Source organism: Ictalurus punctatus, chromosome 9, assembly GCF_001660625.3.
Source record: "Ictalurus punctatus breed USDA103 chromosome 9, Coco_2.0, whole genome shotgun sequence".
NCBI classification, from domain to species: Eukaryota; Metazoa; Chordata; class Actinopteri; order Siluriformes; family Ictaluridae; genus Ictalurus; species Ictalurus punctatus.
This window is the reverse complement of record NC_030424.2, coordinates 25,630,657-25,652,895: the sequence shown is the minus strand read 5'-3', so window position 1 is coordinate 25,652,895 and position 22,239 is coordinate 25,630,657. Positions and strand designations below refer to the sequence as shown.

The following is a 22,239-nucleotide window of genomic DNA, read 5'->3' as shown; positions in this document are numbered from 1 at the left end:
CGTGCAAGTGTTTTAGTCGGTCCACAAGTGATGAGGAAGAAGAAGAAGAAGAACACCTACAAGCACACGGGGAAAAACTACAGAAGTTTAGCTCCGCCCCGACTCGTTGCGAGGAAATGTGGTATGGAATATGGAAACACTTCGCATTCGAGGCGGATGACAGCAAACATATAATTGATGCTCCGAAGCCGGTGTGCAACCGATGCTATCGTTCATTTCAAACAAAGCGTGGAAACACCTGGAATTTGGCGAAGCACCTGAAAGACAGGTCCTATATTATGTTTGTTTGAGGCAGCCGGCATTGTTGCCGTGGTACCAGCTAACGTTACGCTCCATGTAATGTTTGCGAGAGCGAGTTATTTGTTAAAGACGCGAACACATTGTAGTGTTATAAACTACCTCCTAATGGGCCACCATGCATCGCCATTCAGCCCGTGTCCTGTCAGCTAAATGTAGCCGAATGTCACTAATAATTACTCACATGTTCATGCTTTTAATAAATCTTTCTGTCCTGACACCATATCAGAGAATTTAAACTAATGCTTGCATTCCGAGTATAAGGGGTGGGGGTGTGCGTGCGTGCGCGTTTAGGAGTGCACCTCCACTGTAGCCTCCACTCATTGTCAGACAGTGTTTGTCTTTTAATTTATTTATTCATTAACGTATGATTCATTTTCATGTGATTCATTAACGTATGATTCATTCACATGTGATTCATTTACGTATGATTCATTTTCATGTGATTCATTTACGTATGATTCATTTTCTTGTGATTCAATTACTGATTTGCTTCTCTTTAAATCCAGTTTTAGACGGTGATATTACAAAGATCTTTCCAGATTATTACTTGCTACACTGTATGAGATAACCCCAGTAAAATTGCCTGAATTCTATAATATAATTTGTTCACCATGTTAGGTTTAAAGACCGTGTTTGATAACTAACATATCCCCGTCTCGCGCTCTCTCTCTCTCTCTCTCTCTCTCTCTCTCTCTCTCTCTCTCTCTCTCTCTCTCTTTGCCAGTATCAGCCAGAGGAGGATGTCCTCCAGGAGAGTTTTTAATTTAATTTTTTTAATTTTTATTTTATTAAACCACACCGTGGTATCGAGTATCGTGTACTTTTGGTGGTATCGGTACCGACTAGTAGATTTTTGGTATCGTGACATCCCTAGTTCATACAAGCAGTAAATATCCACAGTTATGGTCTACTGAGCAGCAGTGTTGCTGGGAAGGTGTGTGTGTGTTACGATCATGATGTATGTAGTAACGTATGACGGGTTAGTTAAGTGCATTAATACGGACTAAGAGGAAAAAACGAGATGATTATGTAGCACATCACATTTGCGCCCTCGATAAGAAATCATTCGAAAGACGTTATTCGAGTCTGTATCTGGCTAGCGTTTTTGTTTGTCTTGATGTTCTTAACTGCGAGGTGACGTAGCGTGCTTGCAAGAGAATTCTATCCCGGCGTTGTGCTACACTCTATTTTGCTCGGTTCCATCACCGAGCATCGCGTCATCCTTAGACACTAATGAAGCCGTCTAGTAAAAATAGCTCTTCCATCAGCCAGATCAGATCACGCCTCGGCCACGGGATGTCATTTCAGAAGATTTAGAAATATGTACTGCGTTACGGCCAAAAGTTTGTGGACACCCGATCTCCTCACCCGTATGTGCTTGGTGAAGATCCCATTCCAGATTTATTCCTCGCTTTGCTGTTTTAATGTGCTCCACTCTTCTGGGAAGGCTTTCCACTAGGTTTTGGGGCGTGGCTGTGGGGATTTGTGTTCATTCAGCTACAAGAGCGTTAATGAGATCAGGCAGTGATGTTGGGCGAGGAGGTCTGGGGTTCATCCCAAAGGTGTTCAGAAGGGGTGAAGTCGGGGCTCGGTGCAGGAAACTCGAGTTGTTCCTCTCCAAATTTGGCGAACCGTGTCTTCACGGTGCTTGCTTTGTGCACAGGGGCCGGAATGGGTCTGGGACGCTCAGTTTCAGGGAAGGGAAATTGTAATATTACGGCACACGGAGACATTCTGTACAGGTGTGCGCTTCCAACTATGTGACAGCAGTTTTGAAGAACCACATACGTGCGTGACGGTCAGGTGTCCACAAACTTTTTGGCCGTATAGGGTACATCCCAAGTGAAAAATGATGTTTCGTGAAAGTCAATTTAGAGTGGAGTTTATTTTTTCTTTTTTTCTTGTTGTTGACCGTACTTGTCTACCATAAATAAATAAATAAATAAAATCAGCCCGGACATTAAAACTTGCTTGTTTCGGGAGCACAGGCTACTGATTTGTCCACTCCTGATCCTACATGGCTGCTGCCTGTACCAGTTAATGTCTCTGAAACACTGAAGGACATGCGCTATGCTTTGGCCAATCGCTGTTGATATTCATGGATGAAAGAAGGTTGACGCCGCGCTTCCTCTTGTCTTAGGAATTTCTTACTAAAGTGAATGTGTTTTAATAAGAAACTCTTTGTGCCTTACTTGCATCTAAAACTCGAGAAAGGCAGCATGGGCCTGAAAGAGACTAAAACTAACAGCACATGCACAATGACAATTTAATATTTAATGATACTGGAAGATCATTTGTCTCAATTGTATGGTTACAAGTAGAGACCTGATGTAACGACTAAACGTTGACACACCTACAGTGATTCAGAGTGCTGTGGGTGTGGTTGCTGAACCTCAGAGAGGCCAGCCTTCCCCTGCGGCCATGGATACAGCACGGGTTTGTCAAATAAATCTCAGCCTGTGCTGAGTTTTAAGTGCCTTGAAGGTTTGCAGTGCTGATCTAAGTAGAGAGTAGAGATTGCGGCACTCGAGTTTGGGTGTGCTTCAGTTTAGGAGTGTGGTGGGCCTTGAGATTGGAGGTCCTCCACTTTGGGAGGCCTTCAAGATTGGGAGTTTGAGGGCCTTCAAGTTTTGGAGTTTGGGCTCCGTTAAGTTTCGGGGGTTCTCATATTTAGGGACTCAAGGTTTGGGAGTTTGTGGGGGACCTTTGGAGTGTGAGGGTTTGGGGGGGACCTTTGGAGTGTGAGGGTTTGGGGGGGACCTTTTGAATGTGCGGGTTTGGGGGGACCTTTTGAATGTGCGGGTTTGGGGGGACCTTTTGAATGTGCGGGTTTGGGGGGACCTTTTGAATGTGAGGGTTTGGGGGGACCTTTTGGATGTGAGGGTTTGGGGGGACCTTTTGGATGTGAGGGTTTGGGGGGACCTTTTGGATGTGAGGGTTTGGGGGGACCTTTTGGATGTGAGGGTTTGGGGGGACCTTTTGGATGTGAGGGTTTGGGGGGACCTTTTGGATGTGAGGGTTTGGGGGGACCTTTTGAATGTGAGGGTTTGTGGGGGACCTTTTGAATGTGAGGGTTTGTGGGGGACCTTTTGAATGTGAGGGTTTGTGGGGACCTTTTGAATGTGAGGGTTTGTGGGGACCTTTTGAATGTGAGGGTTTGTGGGGACCTTTTGGATGTGAGGGTTTGGGGGGACCTTTTGAATGTGAGGGTTTGGTTGCCTTCAGGGTTTGGAGTTTTGGAACCCTTGGATTTAGGAATTAGGGGGTCCTTGAATTTTGGGACCCTCAGGATTGGGAGTTTGGACTTTTCCATTGTTTTGGAGCCCTTGGGTTATGGGAGTTTGATGGGCCATGTGTCCTCTAGTCCGGGAGTTTGATGTACCTTCAAGTTTGGAACGTTGTGGGCCGTGAATTATAAAGTCTTGAGCCAACAGTGTAGAGGAATTTACTACAATACACCAGCATATTTAATGCACTGCATCTGTAGTGTATATGGAATTGCCATGGATAATACTTTCCACATTTTCCCAGCATTGAGAAAAGCCCACAAATCCTGTTTACTCCAAACTGAACTAGAAGTGGGCCGTTAAATGTTTACAGTGCATGCCTACATATAATGTCAATTCAAAACTGCAGCCGTTGCACTCTCATTAAAGGACATTCATGAGGAAAAAGGCTTACCAACACTTCTACGTGCTCTTCTGTAACTTTATCTGACTTGCAGCAAATGTGGGTACCTCTGCTTTCCCGAAGATTTTGTGATGCATAACGTTATTAAGACACAACCACAAAATCTTTCCTCTGTAAAAGTAGTGGAAGGATTACGAGGAATCGATCCAGATAATCTTCCTTTGAGTTTCTGTTGGAAGTGAGTTTGTAGTAAACAGGTTTCTCGTTCGTTTCTCGGCGCAGGAAAGCGTGTCGAAATTCTCGTTGGTGGTAATCGCACACACTCCACAGATACGGCGTTTACTATACTGGAGTTTTGCCCCAGCTCCATCGTTACAGTCATCATGCAGAGGGTCGCTCTGAGTAGCGAGTACCGTGCCAGTGTATCGGCTTTAACAGCCTTCTTTAATGCCGCTTTTATTGCGCGTTAAATTGCTCTCCAGTGTCTCGGCCACAACTGTAAACTCTTTTTGTGTTTCTCATTTTCTCCCACCCGTTCTCTTGCTCTGTTTTCTCTCTCTCTCTCTATTTATTTTCACACACCCATTCCAGTCAGCCTACAGTGCATGTCTTTGGACTGGGTGGGGGGGGGGGGGGACTGGAGTACCCAGAGGAAACCCCTGAGGCATGGGGCGAACATGAAACTCTGTGCGCACACCCACAGGGCGGAGGCAGGAATCGAACCCCTGACCCCAGTGGTACGAGGCAAATGTGCTAACCACAAAGACACTGTGGTGTTGATTGAATAGTCAGCAGAGCCCCCCCCCTCCCCCATGTTCAACATTCAAAAAAAGTGTATATATGGTATGTTCGCATGTTTATGTATATACAAATGTATATTTGGTATGTACATATGTTGATATAAAATGTGCTACACAGTGATGTAACGCGCCTTGATGCTGTAACTGCAGTGCGAGTGACTCCGCTCACAGACAGAGTTGGCACCACAGTTGGCAGATGTCTTGCTGACTTTGTCTCGACCCCATTTTCTTCCAGTTTGCTAGTTCTGCCAGTTCTCACCCACTCGCCAGCACTCCCCTGCTACATGACTGCTACCAACTGGAGAGGGTGAAAGGCGAGCACGTGCTTCCTCAGACACGTGAAGCCAACCAACTGCATCTTTTTAAACTGCAGTGCCACAAAGCGGCATAACACACTCGTTGGAAAGCGGTATCCGCCCTTTTCCTCGTACATGGGCTCACAGACGCCATGTGATTGGCCAGTGATTGTTGCAGGAGAGAGTAAAACCGTCCGTCTCACCCACAGACCACACCCTTTCTTCGCACTCTCGGACTCCCAGCCACGTACGGTCGGGGCATTCTTCAGGATTCGAACTCGTGATCCTCTGACCATGACGTTCTGTTGCCTCAGACACTCCAGCAGGAAAGGATGACGACTGGCTAAGTCGTCTATACATCAATACATTGTTGGTTACCACTTTTTAGCTAATACAGCTGTGTTTCCAGGCAACCAGACGCATATAACTGAGCTTTAACTCGTCGAGTAGGCTAGCTAAAGATGATTTATTTATGATTTGTCTTCTAAACCGGTTTCTTTTTTCAGTGGCGCAGGTGGACGAGGTGGAGCGAACAGTTTTATGCACATTGTAATATTTTTCTTTATTATCCGATACAATATGGACATTACAGAGGACTTGGGCTGAGCTGGGGGGAGGGGAGGGGATCCTGCTGTGCCACTAGTGATGATTAGACATGTGTCTGCATGCCGAACACACCTTTACGTCAGCAATTATAAACACCGGTATTCTGAAAAATGTCTCTTTCTTTTTCCCCCCAGAATGGACAAAGCACAGCTGAAGATGGGGTCGCTCCAGGGGTCAAGGTAAGATAAGATGAACAAAAAAAACCCTCCAAAAACACTTGTTCTTCATTGACAATTCAGATACTGATACTCTGGAGGTCTCCATGGTTGTGGTTTTGCATTGAGCTCGGTCCAGTTTTGTGATGATGGCTGTGGGAGTTTAACAATACACACAAACAATCTGAAATCTTGTCTTTTTTTTTTTTTTTTTAAATAAATAAATACTTTCTCTGTCTCCTACCTGGTTTGGCTCTGTGATGAGTGGAGTGTCTCAGGGCAGCGTGTTAGGACTTCTTCCATTTTCTTTTCTGCATTTTAACAGCAGGTTATCAGGCTTTCTGGAAAGTGTGTGTGTGTGTGTGAGAACTGCAAGACATGTTTTGACACGTGCTGGGGTTTATAATTTTTTTGGTATAAGCTGTTAAATAGGTGTAAATAAAAAGTGTATATTGAGTAGTGAGTGAGTCGTTCTGTAACTCTTTCACACGGTCACGTTCAGTTTAGCTGGTTTTGGTTTGATTTATATGAGACATGATTTCTGTGAGATTTTTTTTTAAAAAATTTGCATTTTTTGTTTCTTTGTTTAATTTTAATATCCCTTATATTCTGTGTATGTTGCTAAAATGGCATAATTTAAAAAAAAAAGGATTAATTACTAAATGAAATAATTGCAGTAAAACACTTATTATTCCTTTTATTTTGCTGAGACATGAGATTAAAAAATAATTACAAAGATTTTTTTTTTAAATTAACCATTAATTAATTAGTAGTTAATTAGAAATCTCTTCTTGAGTATTTTATTTATTTTTATTTAGTGGAAAGATTCAAATAAAGCAATGAAGTATTTAATTAAAAATCTCTTTTTATTCAGTATTTTATTTATTAATTCACTGCTTCATAGAACGATGCAAATCAACCCGTAGAAGTAATTAATTGCATACATTTAAGAGTTTTATTCTGTGTCTCTTGCTAAGAGGTATTCATTTTTCATGAATTCAGTTCATTTTTACTTTTACATTTATTCATTTAGCAGACGCTTTTATCCGAAGCGACTTACAAATGGGAAAATGCAAGCGTTTTTATTTATAAAGCGCTTTAAACAGTGGATATTGTCACAAAGCAGACTTAAAATAATAATAATAATAATAATAATAATAATAATAATAATAATAATAATAAATCCAGATACGGATTTAGATTTGGATCCCTAATGAGCAAGTTCGAGATGGTCTCATTACCAGAACTCTCTGTGACCCAACGAGGATTTTAAAACCATTTCATTTCTTTTAATTTTTGATCGGAAACTTCAAATAAACCAACAGTAGTACTTTAATTTAATTAACGGATGAAATCACTTGGATTCCGTTGCTAAGAGGTAGGATTTTTCAAGTTTTTATTTATGAATTTTTTTTTAATCGGACGATTTAAAATAAACCAGGGTGTAACTGATTAAATGATTGAATCGAAAGAGCTCGTTGATTCGGTTTCTGTTCCAGTTAATGAATCCATTCATTTGTTGGTTTAGGAAAAGAATCCACATGTATAATTGTGTCTAGGCTACACGGCAGGCCTGAGGGGCAGGTCAGGACACTGGGGTCGATGAGAATAGTGTGGGCAGCGGTCGGAAGTGATGAGTGTCGAACTGCTGGTGCAGAAGCCTGAAGCTGTGCAGTCCGGTTTTCTATTAAAAGTGTGTTAGTGAGCGTTTAATAATAGCGTGTTTGCATAGAGGGTTAAAATTGGCGGCGTTTGTTTATTTCGTATGAATATCAGGATTCATCTGTAGCAGCCGAGACGAACATTTCGACAAGCGTGTGTCGTTCGTCTGCGATGTCACGATCACAAAGGGGAATATTGTGATGGTTAATAAATAAATAAATCGGATATATTCTAGTGCTGCACACACACACAATAGGAAAACTATCCGTATCGCAAAAGAGCAGTACGGTTAACGATCAGGAACGTGCGACCCTACAGGCTGGTTTATACGTAACGCGTGACGTTCACGTACGGAAGCGGCGGCAAATCAAGTGGCTGTGATCACACCCTCGCCTGCACATCCTGTGTGCATCTGGAGGATGGAATGCGACCTGCACTCGAAGGCGTTTCAGACGTGAAGCATCCCCGTCCGTCCGGTTTCCACTTCGGACTGTAAGACGTGTAGCGATTTCCCACTGACGGGCGCTGTTAAACCTTTTGGCTGTCGTCTTGATTGTTGTCATGACCTCACACTAACTGTCATAGTACAACCAGGAAGTACTCAATGACGCTCTATAGCAGTTGTTAAGTACAGTATAGTGTCTGACGCGCGCTAGTTTGTTTAGTCAGTTGAGGGAACAGTTATACGTTGTAGTGTTCTGCCCTGGTTATTTATGTTGGTATTGCGCAACGAGGACTTGTAGTGTCGTTTACTCTAAACAACCGCAGGATCCAGCCGGCTGCCAGGTTGTATACGCAGACATTTAGTTAAAAGGACGTGTAATCCAGTTTTAAGGAGGCTTCATTGCCACTAACCCTCCCCGCAGCTCGGAGTCCTCTGGGATTTCATAAGCGTGTTTGAACACGTGTGTACGTTTGGGTGTTTTGAAGTGCTGCCTGACCTTTTAGAAATGGCCTTTTCAGTTGGGTGGATAAATAATCTGTCTGTAGCTCTCTCTTGCTCTCTATCTCTCTCTCTCTCTCTCGCGCGAACGCTTTCTCTCCCATCCCCCTCTTCGCTAGAATCTCTCTTTGGACATTTCAGCCGTGGCTGAGAGAATGGTGCGAGTACTCGAATCTCTGAGAAATGGTCATTTGGCCAGTCACAAACATTGTAAACGAACATCTCGACTTCATTTGAGTTTCAATAAAGCTGCAGGATAAAAATTCCACAGCCGTTTCTGCGTTTCTTGTGCTCATCGTTGCCGCCTTATATATGAAATATTCTCTTGTCCTCATTGTTTTGCCCTCTTCTTGCTCTCTTATCTCTGTAAATCTCCCAGCCATGACTATGACACATGAGACGACGAGACGTCCACACCCCAGCTCTCTCTCCATACCCTTATCTCTCTTTGTTCCGCTTTCTCTCTACACTTCTCCTTATTTAGACCTCTGCAAGACCGAATGTCTTTCTTTCTTTCTTTCTTTCCTTCTTTCTTTCTTTCATTCCAGGGTCACTTCATTCCAGGACGCACGGGGGCCGCGCCTCCGCCGTTAGGACGCACGGGGGCCGCGCCTCCACCGTTACCACACGCATAGCTAACGCCGCTATAATTAGCAATATGGGGAAGCCACGCCTCCACTATTAGCTTACACAGAGTCCATACCTATTTTAGTAACGTACACCGCGGCCACGCTTCCGTTATCTTCCACACAAGTGTTCTGGTTAAATAGTGCATGGTGTGCTTTAACCATAAAACACTTGAGTGTAGCCCTGGGCCTGAGTGGTGTGGAACTCCACTGTGTGCATGTGCGTGTGCGCATGTGTGCGCGCCCGAGAGAGAAACGGAGCCACAGTCGTGACTACTAATGAGACGCCCACACACACTCCATCACCCCCTATACACTGTGCTCTCTGTCTCTTGCTCCCAATATAGTATTACTACATTAAAGCGAAAAGTCTGTTTTTTTTTTAATAATGGAAAGAGATGAAAAAAAAAAAGGCCATTTTTAAAAAGGCTATACCGACAATCAAAGCTAATTTAGGAGAATAAAAGCTGTAAAAGCCTGCCCAGTAATGTGACCGTGTGTGTATTCTGCTGAGGGAAGACCCAACCGAAATCAGCAGGAGGTATGGCGTGTATGCTCAGTCTTTTTAAATATCACGACAAAGACATTTTCACGCTACTTGATGTAACATTTTAAGGTTTAAATCCTGCAGCTGTTAAAGAACCAGAGACTAAACCATCACCTGTTCGGTTCGAACGCATTGGCCAAATAAATGTAAATAATAATGATTACTGATGAAATAAAGTAAATAAAAAGAAAAAGTCCATACATATGTTTGTAAACAGTTTTCTCTTTTGCAAGGCACAAACGTCTGCTCTTCTCCCAAATGAAACGAGATAGGACGCACGCCTTCCGCCGCCGCTTCCTGCACATTGTTGGGTCTCCGGATGTTTAGGTGAACACACGAAAGCGTGTCCGTTTGCTCGGCAGAGTTCCTGTTTTCGATGTTCAGGCTGGTGTTGGTGTTTACAGAATATCCTGGAGAAAATCTAAAGCCTCACGTGTCTCCAGAGCCCAGACGTTCTTACCGAAGAATTCAAGCTTTATTTATTCCCTTTTTAAAATAATCATGGTAAAATATATTTTTTTAAAAAAACATCAGGTTGACGTAACTTTTTTCAGACAAGGAGCAAGAAGTCCTTTCCACATTCAGCAAAATGTAAGAAATAATACGCATGTATTTAACTGGTATATTTATGTATGGTGGAGGAAGTGTGATGGTGTGGGGATGCTTTAATGATAATGGTCTTTAGTGGTCTCATGTGCATTACAGCACAGTGAAATTCTTTTTTTTCACATACCCCAGCATATTAGGAAGCTGGGGTCGGAGTGCAGGGTCAGCCATGATACAGCGCCCCTGGAGCAGAGAGGGTTAAGGGCCTTGCTCAAGGGCCCAACAGTGGCAGCTTGGCAGTGCTGGGGCTTGAACCCCCGAACTTCCGATCAGTAACCCAGAGCCTTGAATGTCCGGTCTTCAGTCCGTCAGTTGAAACTCAAGCGCAACTGGATTATGCAGCAAGACGACGATCCAAAGCATATAGGAGTAAGTGCTAGAAGTAAGTGAAAGACTGAGCTCCAGTTATCGGAAGCGTTTGGTTGCAGTTAGTGCTTCTAGAGGCGGCACAACCAGATTTTCAGTTTAAGGGGGCAATTAGTTTTTCACATGGGTGAAAAGTGTCGGATAACCTTTCTTTGCTTCAGTAAAAACGCAACACGTATAGTGCTGTGAAAAAGTATTTGCCCCCACCCTGTTTTTTGTCTTGGTTTCCGAACGTCTCCATTTTCTCCGTCCACACTGCGACGCGAAAACCTGCATTTTCAAACGTACCCACTCGGGAGAGCGTTCCATCCGAAAAAGCACCGTTTTCACCGGGCAGATGCGCCATCTCCGCGTGGACCGAAGGCCAGACCGATGCGTTTTCAAATTCATCCGGATTAACGTGGTCCTAGAAAGCGGAAAGCACAGACTCCTCTCCCGCGTTGGAAGATTTCCTGACCGTTCCAAAGCGCCGACGCCGGAGACTCCGTCCGTAACCGTTACAACATCTCGCAAAAAAAAACCCACACCGAACATCATTTCCTTTCTTAAATCATTTTTTAAGGCATCTATTATTCAGCAGATTATGCGGTGCGTCTGCCATCCAAGTCTCCGCTAGTGAGCTGTTACTATAGAAACGATCAAGAATGAAAGCGAGCGCGTTACTCTAAACGCGCGATCTACGTTACAGCTGGAACTCTCGTCCGAGCCGCCGTCCGAGGGGATTAATCCGAACCTTCAGCTTCGAGGCTCAATTCGCAGACACGTCCGCTATGATTCTCGAAAGCCGGCGCGAAGTAGCCATGTTAACGATTTTAGTTTTGATTCTGATGTCGGAGATAAAGATGATGAACAGGTTATACTGAAAATCGTTTGTTATCGGGTTTGAAGATGATCTAATCCTCTGGTTTATGACACGAAGCTCCACAGAAAGTTGAGAGAAGTGCCGAGCGTGCTAAAGAGAAGTATCCCCGCGCAGTGCTAAATGATTAGTGCTGAGAAGTGACTTGACCATTGCAGGAAGGTGGCGTGTGTGTGTGTGTGTGTGTGTGTGTGTGTGATTTTTTTTTTTCCCCACGTATCTGGGAGATAACATTTTTTTTTTTTAATAAAAAAAAAAAAAAAAATGTACCAGCTTTAAAATCAGAGATTTATTTAGATTTCTTGCTACAGATTTTGGAAGTGTTGCAGTAAATCACTTCTACACCCTGCCGAAATGTTTCAGATCTCGCATCATCTCGAGAAGTGGATTATTAGTTTGTGTGTGTGTGTGTGTGTGTGTGTGTGTGTGTGTGTGTGTGTGTGTGTGCACTCCCAGGGGAAAAGAGAGGTAGTAAGTGCTTTTTCTGTTCGTGTAAATTTGATTTGTAAACGCTCTAATGTAGGATAATGGCCTCTTAGTTTTGATTTCCACAGCCGTATGCCTTTTGGCACTTTAAGAGGTGTGTGTGTGTGTGTGTGTGTGTCGGTCATGTGTGACAGGCTTTGATATCGTTTTTCCAGCCCATCTCTTTTGAGGTCATCGTCTCTGAAGAGCCAGTCTCGCTCATTAATTTTTCAGCACTCGGCACTGCTTTGTGGTACAGCTGGGTTGCCATGTTACTCGATGCCCACTAGCATTAGCGTCTGAGCGCTAATCTGAGGGGGGAGGGAGCAGTCAGAGTGTGTTTGGGTTCAAAGCTTTGAATCAGACCCAACACGTTCAGACCTGCGCAGTCGGGCGTTGGTGATTTGCATCGGAGTCTAGGATGTACAAGGCCAGTTGGTTTGTTTTTGCTGTAGACGGACGACATTCGGGTTTGAAATCAAACTCTGAATAGGAAGAGAGTTTAGAATTTCCGCTTTTATTCTCTGGTATTTCTATGTAGGCGTGTTAAATGACGTCGAACATGGCACATTTTAGTATCAGACCACCCAGTTTGTAGCAAAAATATTAGAAGGTGACAGACGGGTGTTTCTTGTTACCCAGGTGCGTCATGTTTGATTGCTTGTTTGAACAATAAATAGCTCTGAACATCTACTCTTGGGTGTAGTTTCACCTGTGAAGACTGCGTTTGTTGTTAAAAAAGGATAAGCCGACATGAAGATCAGAGAGCTGTCTATGGGAGAAAAGCAAGCCATTTTGAAGCGGAGAAAAGAGGGACAATCAATCAGAGCCATTGCATTAACACTGGACATGGCCAATACGACAAATCTGGAATGTCGTAAAAAAAAAAGAAAGAAACCATCGATGTACCGAGCAACAGACACCGAATGGGTCGGCCAATGAAACGACGTCAGCGGCGGATGACGACAAATATTGTGAGCTGTGAAGGAAAAAACCCAAAAACAACAGCCAGTGACCTCACCAACAACTCGCCACAGGTCAGGGGTGAAGGCATCACAATCCACCGTTCGAAGAAGACTTCGAGAGCAGACGTGTAAAGGCCGTACCGCGAGATGCAAACCACAAATGGGTGCGAGGGTCAGGTGTCCCTCACATGTAATCCTCACGTATCGTGATGCGTTATTTTTGTTCCATCACCCACCACTACGACACTTCTTATCGGTTTATCATGACCTTTCGTTTTCTGGAAGTTATTTCCTGACATAAGCGAGAACACCTCTGAACAGTCTTAATGCTTAAAGTGCTGACACTGGAGACTCCTTCCAAAAGAAATGCTAAATAAACATCTCGCAGAAAATGTAAGAAATTCATTGTGGTGTATTTTGGGGGGGAAAATAAACAGTAGGGCTCAGTGATTTTTATTATTATTCTATAGCCGTGTGCGCCGCAGTGTCAGTGCGCGGCTGGCTGCAGCGTCTCTTCTCAATGAGATCACCCGTATAATTTCAGAAAGGAGCAACATGCATCTGCTTTAGTCTTCTACGTTATAGAGCTCAAATTGCCGGAATCGGCATTAGTCACCCACTGGCCCGAGTCCTGCAATTATCATACTGTATTATTGCAGAACAGCGCGAGAGAGAGAGAGTGTGTGTGTGTGTGTGTGTGTGTGTGTGTGTGTGTGTGTGCACACGAGCACACGAGAGTGTACTAATGTTGATGTCTAGTCTGCTTGCCGTAGTCCTTTTGCCAGCGAAAGTCTCGCTTATTATTCATAATCTCATTCAGAAAGGGAGCACACACTTTATCACACGGCACACAGTGGCTGAATTGACGACGAACTGAACAGCAACGCGCACTGTCGCTAAGTGACTCAGAGGTCAAAGGTCACCAAGCTAATGGACTGAAATGTTAAACTAGCCAGATGCTACTACTTTAGTGTTCCCTGAACATTCTACAGTTAGGACACTTTAACATTTATAGCACTTGGCAGACGCCCTTATGCAGAGCGTTGTACATTTTTATTCCCTTTATACACCAGCAGCTTGGCAGTGCCGGGGCTTGAACTCTCAACCTTCCTGTAGTCGAAAAGTGTGCAGTTGTACGGTTAGTCTTGTAATCGCGTCGCAGGCTCTGTTTGGAACACAGACCTTTGAACAGTAACGAAAGAGCTTGCTGCAGCCGAACCGGTGGTCTAGTCGGTGGTCCGGCGTCGGCGCGGTCGCCGTCACGGCCCGGGTTCGATTCCCGGTCATGAAATGAATTTATTGTTTATTTTTTTAAATCTTTGGATAAAGTTCCTGCGGTGGAAAAGTGTCAGTGGTTGGCCAGAGTGGGCGTGGACATCACTGAGGTGACGTTAACGTAATGGAGATGGAGGATTTTGTTACAGTACATCATTCTTCACACTGACAGACAGTGTGATTTATTTATTTATTTATTTATTTATTTATTTATTTTATTTTTAAAACTGAACAATCATTTAGAATTAATCTGTCGAATAGTTGCGGAATCCGCAATATCAGGATTTAAAGATTCTTGCCTACTCCTGATTTAGTCCGCAGCGAAAGGTTCTCAGCTTGTAGAACACTTCCAGGAGTGGCCAGGTCGTACCCATGAGCCGTGACCGTGCTTTCAGCCTTCAAAATAACATGACAACCCCACGCAGAAGTCATCTGACTGAGGAAAAGGCCCAGGATGTCATGACTAGCACTTCAACCAGACTCTATAGCTGAAATAAAATCGAGTTGAATGTAGTAACTAAATAAATACAGAAGAATGCAGGTAAGTGGGAAAGTTTAACGTGGGTTATGTATATATGAGTGTGTCGCATGTATGTGTGTATATATGTGTGTGTGTGTGTGTGTGTGTGTGTGTATGTGTATATATGTATATGTATATATATATATATATATATATATATATATATATATATATATATATATATATATATATATATATATATATATATATATGTATATATATATATATATATATATATATATATATATATATATATATATATATATATATATATATATATATATATATATATACATATATATATATATATATATATATATATATATATATATATATGTATGTATATATATATATATATATATATATATATATATATATATATATATATATATATATATATATATATAATGTGTGTGTATGTATGTATGTGTGTGTATGTATGTATATGTATGTGTGTGTGTGTATATGTATGTATGTATGTATGTATATATATATATAATGTGTGTATATATATATATACACACACATTTTATATATACACACAGACATACATATAAAATATATATATATATATATATATATATATATATATATATATATATATATATATATATATATATATATATATATATATACACACACACACATATATATATAGATACATATACATATATACACACACACATATATATGTACACATATATATGTACGTCTGTGTGTGTGTATATAAAATGTGTGTGTGTGTATATATATACACATTATATAAAAATATATATGTATATACACACATTTTATATATACACACACAGACATACATATATAATATATGTGTACATATATATATATATATATATATATATATATATATATATATATATATATATATATATATATATATATATATATATATATATATATATATATATATTTAATGTATGTGTGTGTATACGAGGGAGAGAGAGCGAGTTATAGAAGGGCATTATAGAAAGTTATTATTGAGTTATGTTATTTTCCGGCGATTGTTTAAACTGACGAAGCTTTCATTGTGAAATGAGTTTATTCTGCCAGAGCTGCATGGCACTCACAGCAGACTGGATGAATGTAAACGATGCCATCTTGGATTCGCCGAAACACCGACAGCTTTCAGAAGGACTATTATTCCCCCAGAAGGCAGTTTTATTCACTTCATTTCCTGTTCCTTGTTTCTTTATAAGAGATGTTTTAATACAAACAAATTAGTTTCAGTAATACTGCAGCAGGCTCGAGCTTGATATGAAATTTTCGTCTCGCAACAATTTCCAAAAACTTCATTACAAGATATGAAATTATAATGAGTTTATTTTCCCTTAACGATTCTCTCGGTTTTAGCCATGGGAAGAGCAGTTCACGTTTCTGTTCGTTCTTTTAGCAGACGCTTTTATCCAAAGCGACGTACAGATGAGGAAAAACAAGCAAGTGTGCATGCTGAAATTAAAGCGATGGCAAAAAAGCGTTTGCAGAGACTCAAGGTGTGACCCAAATGATGCCCTGTCCAATGGTGTACAAGCAGTGAAATGTATTCAGGGTATTCTTTACTGGTTTTTCCATATCTGCCCACAAAATGGCAAGATCTTCCTTCATTCCTGCGTAAGTATTCCCCTTCTTTTTACCTTTTCACACTTCGTAGTGTTAGAACCTGGAATTGACATGGATTTAATCACTTTTTACCCTTTGATTTACACAATATGTCTAACATTTGGCCGTTATTGTGACCTAGAGGTTAATTAACCATAGCAGGAATATGTTGGTTGCATAAATATTCACCCCCTGGGTCGGAACGTGGTAATTACATTCATCTGCAAGACTTCTACGGTATGCCTCTGATCATCTTTTCATGTCTGGGTTCTGATATTTCTGCCCATTCTTCTTGGCCCAATTGCTCAAGCTCTGTCAGATCGGATAGAGACTCTCAGTAAACAGCTATTTTCGAGTCTTGACACAGGGTCGAGGTCTGGGCTCGTTCAAACACATTGAGGTTCTTGGTTTTGAGCTGCTCCGTGGTAGCGTCGGAAATGTGTTTGGAAGGACTCGGTCTCAAGTCACGTTCAGACTGGAACAGGTTTTCTTCTCCGATCGCCATGCATCCGGCTCCGTCCGTCTCGCCCTCAGCCCGGACCAGTTTCCCCTCAGCGCCTGCTGATGAGCAGCAGTCCAAAATGTGGAGAAGATCAAGGGGTGTAAATACTTACTGTACACGCGGTAGATGGATCGTGGTTTCGGAACATCATGTCAGCACAATTAAACAGATCGTTCTAGACATTATAGTGCATTAAACGTGCGGTTACCGAGTAAGATCATGTTTAACTTTGACATTTCCAGTCACAGAAACTTTACTTGAGCAGCGTTTATCGTTAATGGCACGATGAGATTTTTTTTTTTTTTCTTTTTTCCCCACTGGCTCTTTCTCTCCGAGTCTAGCGCGTGCCATTATGCTGTCCTGTTGTCATGGTATTAAATAACCAGCATGGCAACAACATTAGCCGCTCGTCCTGAATTTTAATGCATCGAAGGATGAAAGGGCTGCAGTGAATGCCTGTCGCTATGAAAGATGAAGAAATCGGTCGGTCGACAGGACAGTGGTTCAGAGGAAATCATGCGGTCAGGAAGGGGAATCTATAGGCAGGTCTTGATTTTTGATTCGATTTCAGTTCAAAGAGCTGCGATGGGATTATGAACGAATTCTCAATGCATGCCGATGTAACTGGGATTCGTTTCTATCGCTTATGGTACGACGTGTTAAATTACTTTCACTTCTGTCGAATGCATTTTTACCCTCGAAATGTACATATTTAAACGGAAATAATCCAAATTCAGGGTCGATTTTCACTTTGTAATTTTTTAAAAATTAAATATAGAAAGTACGTAAGGTGCTTGATTTAAAAAAATAAATAAATAAAAAAATTTCTTCAAAAAGAACTTATTGGAATTTTGTTCAAATAATTCGAGTCTCTTGAGTACATTAGACACGAATCATATCGTTTCGTATTAGTTTACAACTTCATTAATCCCTCAAGGGGCAATTCGCATAGGGCTTAATACAACACACAGCCGACACTTTCTAAAGGACGTGTCTAAACATGCTAAAACCCCATTTAAAACGTAACGCAGCACGCTTCAGTGTAAATTCACCGACCCATAAATAACGTAACGTTAAACGAAGAATCATTTGAAAAGGTCAAGTCGCGTAGACGTACGGCACAAAGGCGAGCCAGCATACGTGCACAGCGAGTGTGTAGCGTTTGAGTGGGCGAGATCACGCAACATTCTATACTCGATACTTTTGTATTTAATATCATTTTTAATATTGTGACGTGGACATTTGCGAACAAACTGCCAGCAAAACTGAGTTCAGTGATTTTTTTAAAAAAAATTTATTTCTTTATTTTTTTTTTAAAACAGTAAACGTTTGTTTATTTATTTATTTTTTTATGATGTAGGTCGAGAATAAGATCCTTAGCATCCGTTCAGCAAAATACAAAAATGAAACGTGTTCATGTTGAAATGCAAATCATTTCAGAATAATGCGTTATGACGTCACAATATTGAGGATATTAGATCAGTGACTACGTTCACATGGACAGCAGTAATCTAATTATTGACCTTACTCTGAGTAAGATAATAATGTGATTAAGGTGTTTACACGAGTCGCTTTTTGAATACTCCTGCCATGTACCCGTTTTACATGTTATAGATCATAATTAGATTAACCGCGCCACGCCGTCCGACGTCCTTCCAGAATTTCACGTATCGACATACAGTTGGTCTTCGTTATGGAACCGTATACAGTTTTGGGTGTTTTTATTTGTTTTTTTTTTAACGAACGCTTCAAGTGCGGTTAATTATTTGTCGTGCTGTACGTGCAAATAGACGACTGCTTGAAGCCGTGGGCTGCGTCCCAAACCGCGTAGTTACCGTCTATATAGTAGCCGAGATGCATGTATTTTTCCCCACTACAGGCCTATAGTAGGCAAGTATGCGATTTGGGACGCAGCCGAACTCTCTTGTTCGCCGTAGAACGTAAAACTGCCGTGCGTGATCGTGTCCTGTCGCGAAATGCGGTGAAAACTCTCACACGACGTTCATAATGTGATTAAGGTGTGTACATGTCACTACTACACGTCCATCATGCGACTAAAACGGGAGTACTCCACCTGTCTTAATTAGATTATTGCTTACTTCGATTAGGACCTTAATTAGATGAAGGTCAGTAAAAATCGCCGTTTACATGCTAGTTTCTTAATTAGAGGACGGTCTTAATCGGATTAAGAGTGGATTATTGTTGTCCATGTAAACGCAGCTAGTCAGTGTCAATGTTACAAAGATGGATACGGAAGCAAGCGCAGATCTTCTAACATTTAGTAAACTAACACGAGGCAAAAAACTAAACGTGGAGGCGTGGACAGAAGCGTAGATAGACGATGCGTAAGACCAGGAAGCAGTACAACAGTGGCTATATATAGGAGTGCTCGTTAAACAGAAACGTGATACAGGTCATGTGACAATGATGTAGCATGGTGCAGTGGCTGCTGGGAAATGAGTTCCAGAGTTACCTCCTTGATTATATGACAGTCAGTCAGTAGTGTGTACGGTGTTCTCTGCGGGTTTTCTAGCGGCCCTCGTGACCGTGTGTCTCTTGGTTCCTTTTTTTTTTTTTTTTTTTTTTTTTTTTTTTTTTAAACGCACAGACACTGAGAAAAATGTCGAAGGTTGCTCACTCGAAGGCCGTCTGGAAGGATGAGGGATCACCGAGCTGAGAGACGAAACTCTGTTACGTTGCTCCACTTTTATCCGTCCAAGTATGACTAGAATTGTTTTGCTTCTGCTTTGTGTCCAGTAGAGTCTCGGGGTTAAAAAAAAAAATGAGCGAAGCCGAAATGCCATGTCGGGTAATGACGATCGTGAGCAGACAGACGTTGTGATTCAGTGTTCAATCTCGTTTCTTGTCACTCGCGTTAACCGTGACTCATGGGATTTCATGGCAGATTTATTCCGCATCCAGACGCTCGGATCAGGCCCGATCGCGTCAGCTGTCGTATATTTTACACATCGCATGCTTGTGGAGAACAGCTGTAACAGTACAGATCTGATGGTAGGAAAGCCTGACGCTCAGCGAGTTAGAAACCGAGGTCATGGATTTGAGAACTCCGAACACTTGAATCCAGGCGACTGCATCTTTTCGTGCGTCTGCTCGTGCCGCATCGCAGAACAGCGCAACACTCTTTCGAGGAAAGAGCGATCTGCCATCTTTGACATACCTGAGCTCAGAGACACCTGTGATTGGCTAGCGTCGCTGTGATCGATGAGAGAGAGAGAGAGAGAGAGAGAGAGAGAGAGTATTACACCCCTCCCTTCCAGAGAGTGCGGCCAGTTTGGCGCTCTCGGACTTGTGGCCATGGCTTGCTGGGATACGAACTCGGGATCTACGGAGAGTAGGATGAACACCGTTCCATTGCTCCACTCGGGAGCCCAACTTACATGATGTTGACTGTTACCGTAAATAACCTAAAAGCACGTCAGCGTGTCTGCAGGGGTGGACCGGTTATTTATTTAGAAGCTCCAGAGTGCTGCCCGGTGTATGTCTTGGTTGCCCGAAAACGTGCAGTACGTTAACGTGATGTAACGTGCATCATGATGTACATCAAGTCTGGCAGCTAGTTAAGCGCATTCATTCAGACTAAAGAAAGGGCTCAAAATAACCATGGGCATGCATCGCATCGTGTTTTTCCCCAACAAAATGAGCTAAATGTGAGGTCACGGTGCGAGCTCTTCTTCTTCTCCTTCTTCTCCATCTTCTCCTCTTCTTCTTCTCCTTCTTCTCCATCTTCTCCTCTCCTTCTTCTTCTCTTCTCCTTCTTCTCCTCCTTGTTCTTCTTCTCCTTCTTCTTCTCCTCCTTGTTCTTCTTCTCCTTCTTCTCCTCCTTGTTCTTCTCCTTCTTCTTCTCCTCCTTGTTCTCCTTCTTCTTCTCCTCCTTGTTCTTCTTCTCCTTCTTCTTCTCCTCCGTGTTCTCCTTCTTCTTCTCCTCCTTGTTCTCCTCTCCTTCTTCTTCTTCTTCTCCTCCTTGTTCTTCTCCTTCTCCTCCTTCTCCTCTCCTTCTTCTCCTTCTCCTCCTCCTTCTTCTCCTCCTCCTTCTTCTCCTCCTCCTTGTTCTTCTCCTTCTCCTCCTTCTTCTCCTTCTCCTCCTTCTTCTCCTCCTCCTCCTTCTTCTCCTCCTTCTTCTCCTTCTCCTCTTTCTTCTCCTCCTTCTTCTCCTATTTCTTCTCCTCCTTCTTCTCCTCCTCCTTCTCCTCCTTCTTCTCCTCCTTCTTCTCCTCCTCCTCCTTCTTCTCCTTCTTCTCCTCCTTGTTCTTCTCCTCCTTGTTCTCCTCCTTCTTCTCCTCTCCTTCTTCTCCTTCTTCTCCTCCTTCTTCTCCTCCTCCTTCTTCTCCTCTCCTTCTCCTCCTTCTTCTCCTCTCCTTCTCCTTCTTCTCCTCCTCCTTCTTCTCCTCTCCTTCTCCTTCTTCTCCTCCTCCTTCTTCTCCTCTCCTTCTCCTCCTTCTTCTCCTCTCCTTCTCCTTCTTCTCCTCCTTCTTCTCCTCCTTGTTCTTCTTCTCCTTCTTCTCCTGCGTCTTCTCCTTCTTCTCCTCCTTCTTCTCCTCCTTGTTCTTCTTCTCCTTCTTCTCCTGCGTCTTCTCCTCTCCTTCTTCTCCTCCTTCTCCTTTCCTTTTTCTCCTCCTTCTCCTCTCCTTCTCCTCCTTCTTCTCATCCTTGTTCTTCTCATCCTTGTTCTTCTCCTCCTCCTTCTCCTCCTTGTTCTTCTCCTCCTTGTTCTTCTCCTCCTTCTTCTCCTCCTTGTTCTTCTCCTCCTTCTTCTCCTCCTTGTTCTTCTCCTCCTTCTTCTCCTCCTTGTTCTTCTTCTAATTCTTCTTCAGCTCTGTTTTTTCCCCTTTTTTTTTCCCAAAGTTGGAAAAAAAAGTCTCAGGAACCATGCATCTCCATCCACTACGATTGTGAACTAATTAGCATAATCTGCGAAACCTAGTTGGATTTTTGGCCAAGCCCGGTGTTGAACTACTCAGCACAGCGTGAAACGCAATAAACTGTGATATTTGAAGCAGTTCTCCGGATGTGATCGTTCAATGCCTCGGTGTCCATCTGCTCGTGAAAGCCAGCGTGACTCGGAGCGTCGTGTCGGTCTGCTGCCGTGTGCGCTGTAAAGCACAGGGATCGGCTGAATGACGGGATGTGTGCGCGATGACGGATCCGTGCGTGTGTGTGCGTGCGTGTGTGTGAATGGGCTCGAACAGGTGGTGTTTGTGTTGTCATATCGAAGCAGCTCTGCTCCGCTCAACCTCAATCTCACACTCCAGTCTCTCCGAGCGCTCGCAGCATCGTCCGCTTGTTTGACCGTTTGTAAGAATGACTAAGCGTCTAGTGAGAGAAATCGAGTGGGAAGGCAACTGTGCATACAGTTTATACTAGTGTTTGAAAGCTTGGCACACACACACACACACACACACCCTGCATTTATAGCCATGTCCTCGTTCCAGGTGAAAACACACACGTCCTCTATTTATTCACAGATTGCTGTGTTACTCGTCC

The 22,239-nt window shown here is 42.7% G+C and overlaps 1 protein-coding gene across 2 annotated transcripts in view; it reads left to right on the top strand.

Annotated features, from left to right (window-relative positions):
- Positions 1 to 22,239, top strand: part of rps6ka1 (ribosomal protein S6 kinase a, polypeptide 1) — a 94,924-nt gene that overhangs the window by 13,821 nt on the left and 58,864 nt on the right. For both annotated transcript variants that reach the window (XM_017476429.3, XM_017476428.3), the window contains exon 2: positions 5,767 to 5,811. In XM_017476429.3, the coding sequence (XP_017331918.1) occupies positions 5,767 to 5,811 (45 nt within the window). The remainder of the gene's footprint in view (positions 1 to 5,766; positions 5,812 to 22,239) is intronic.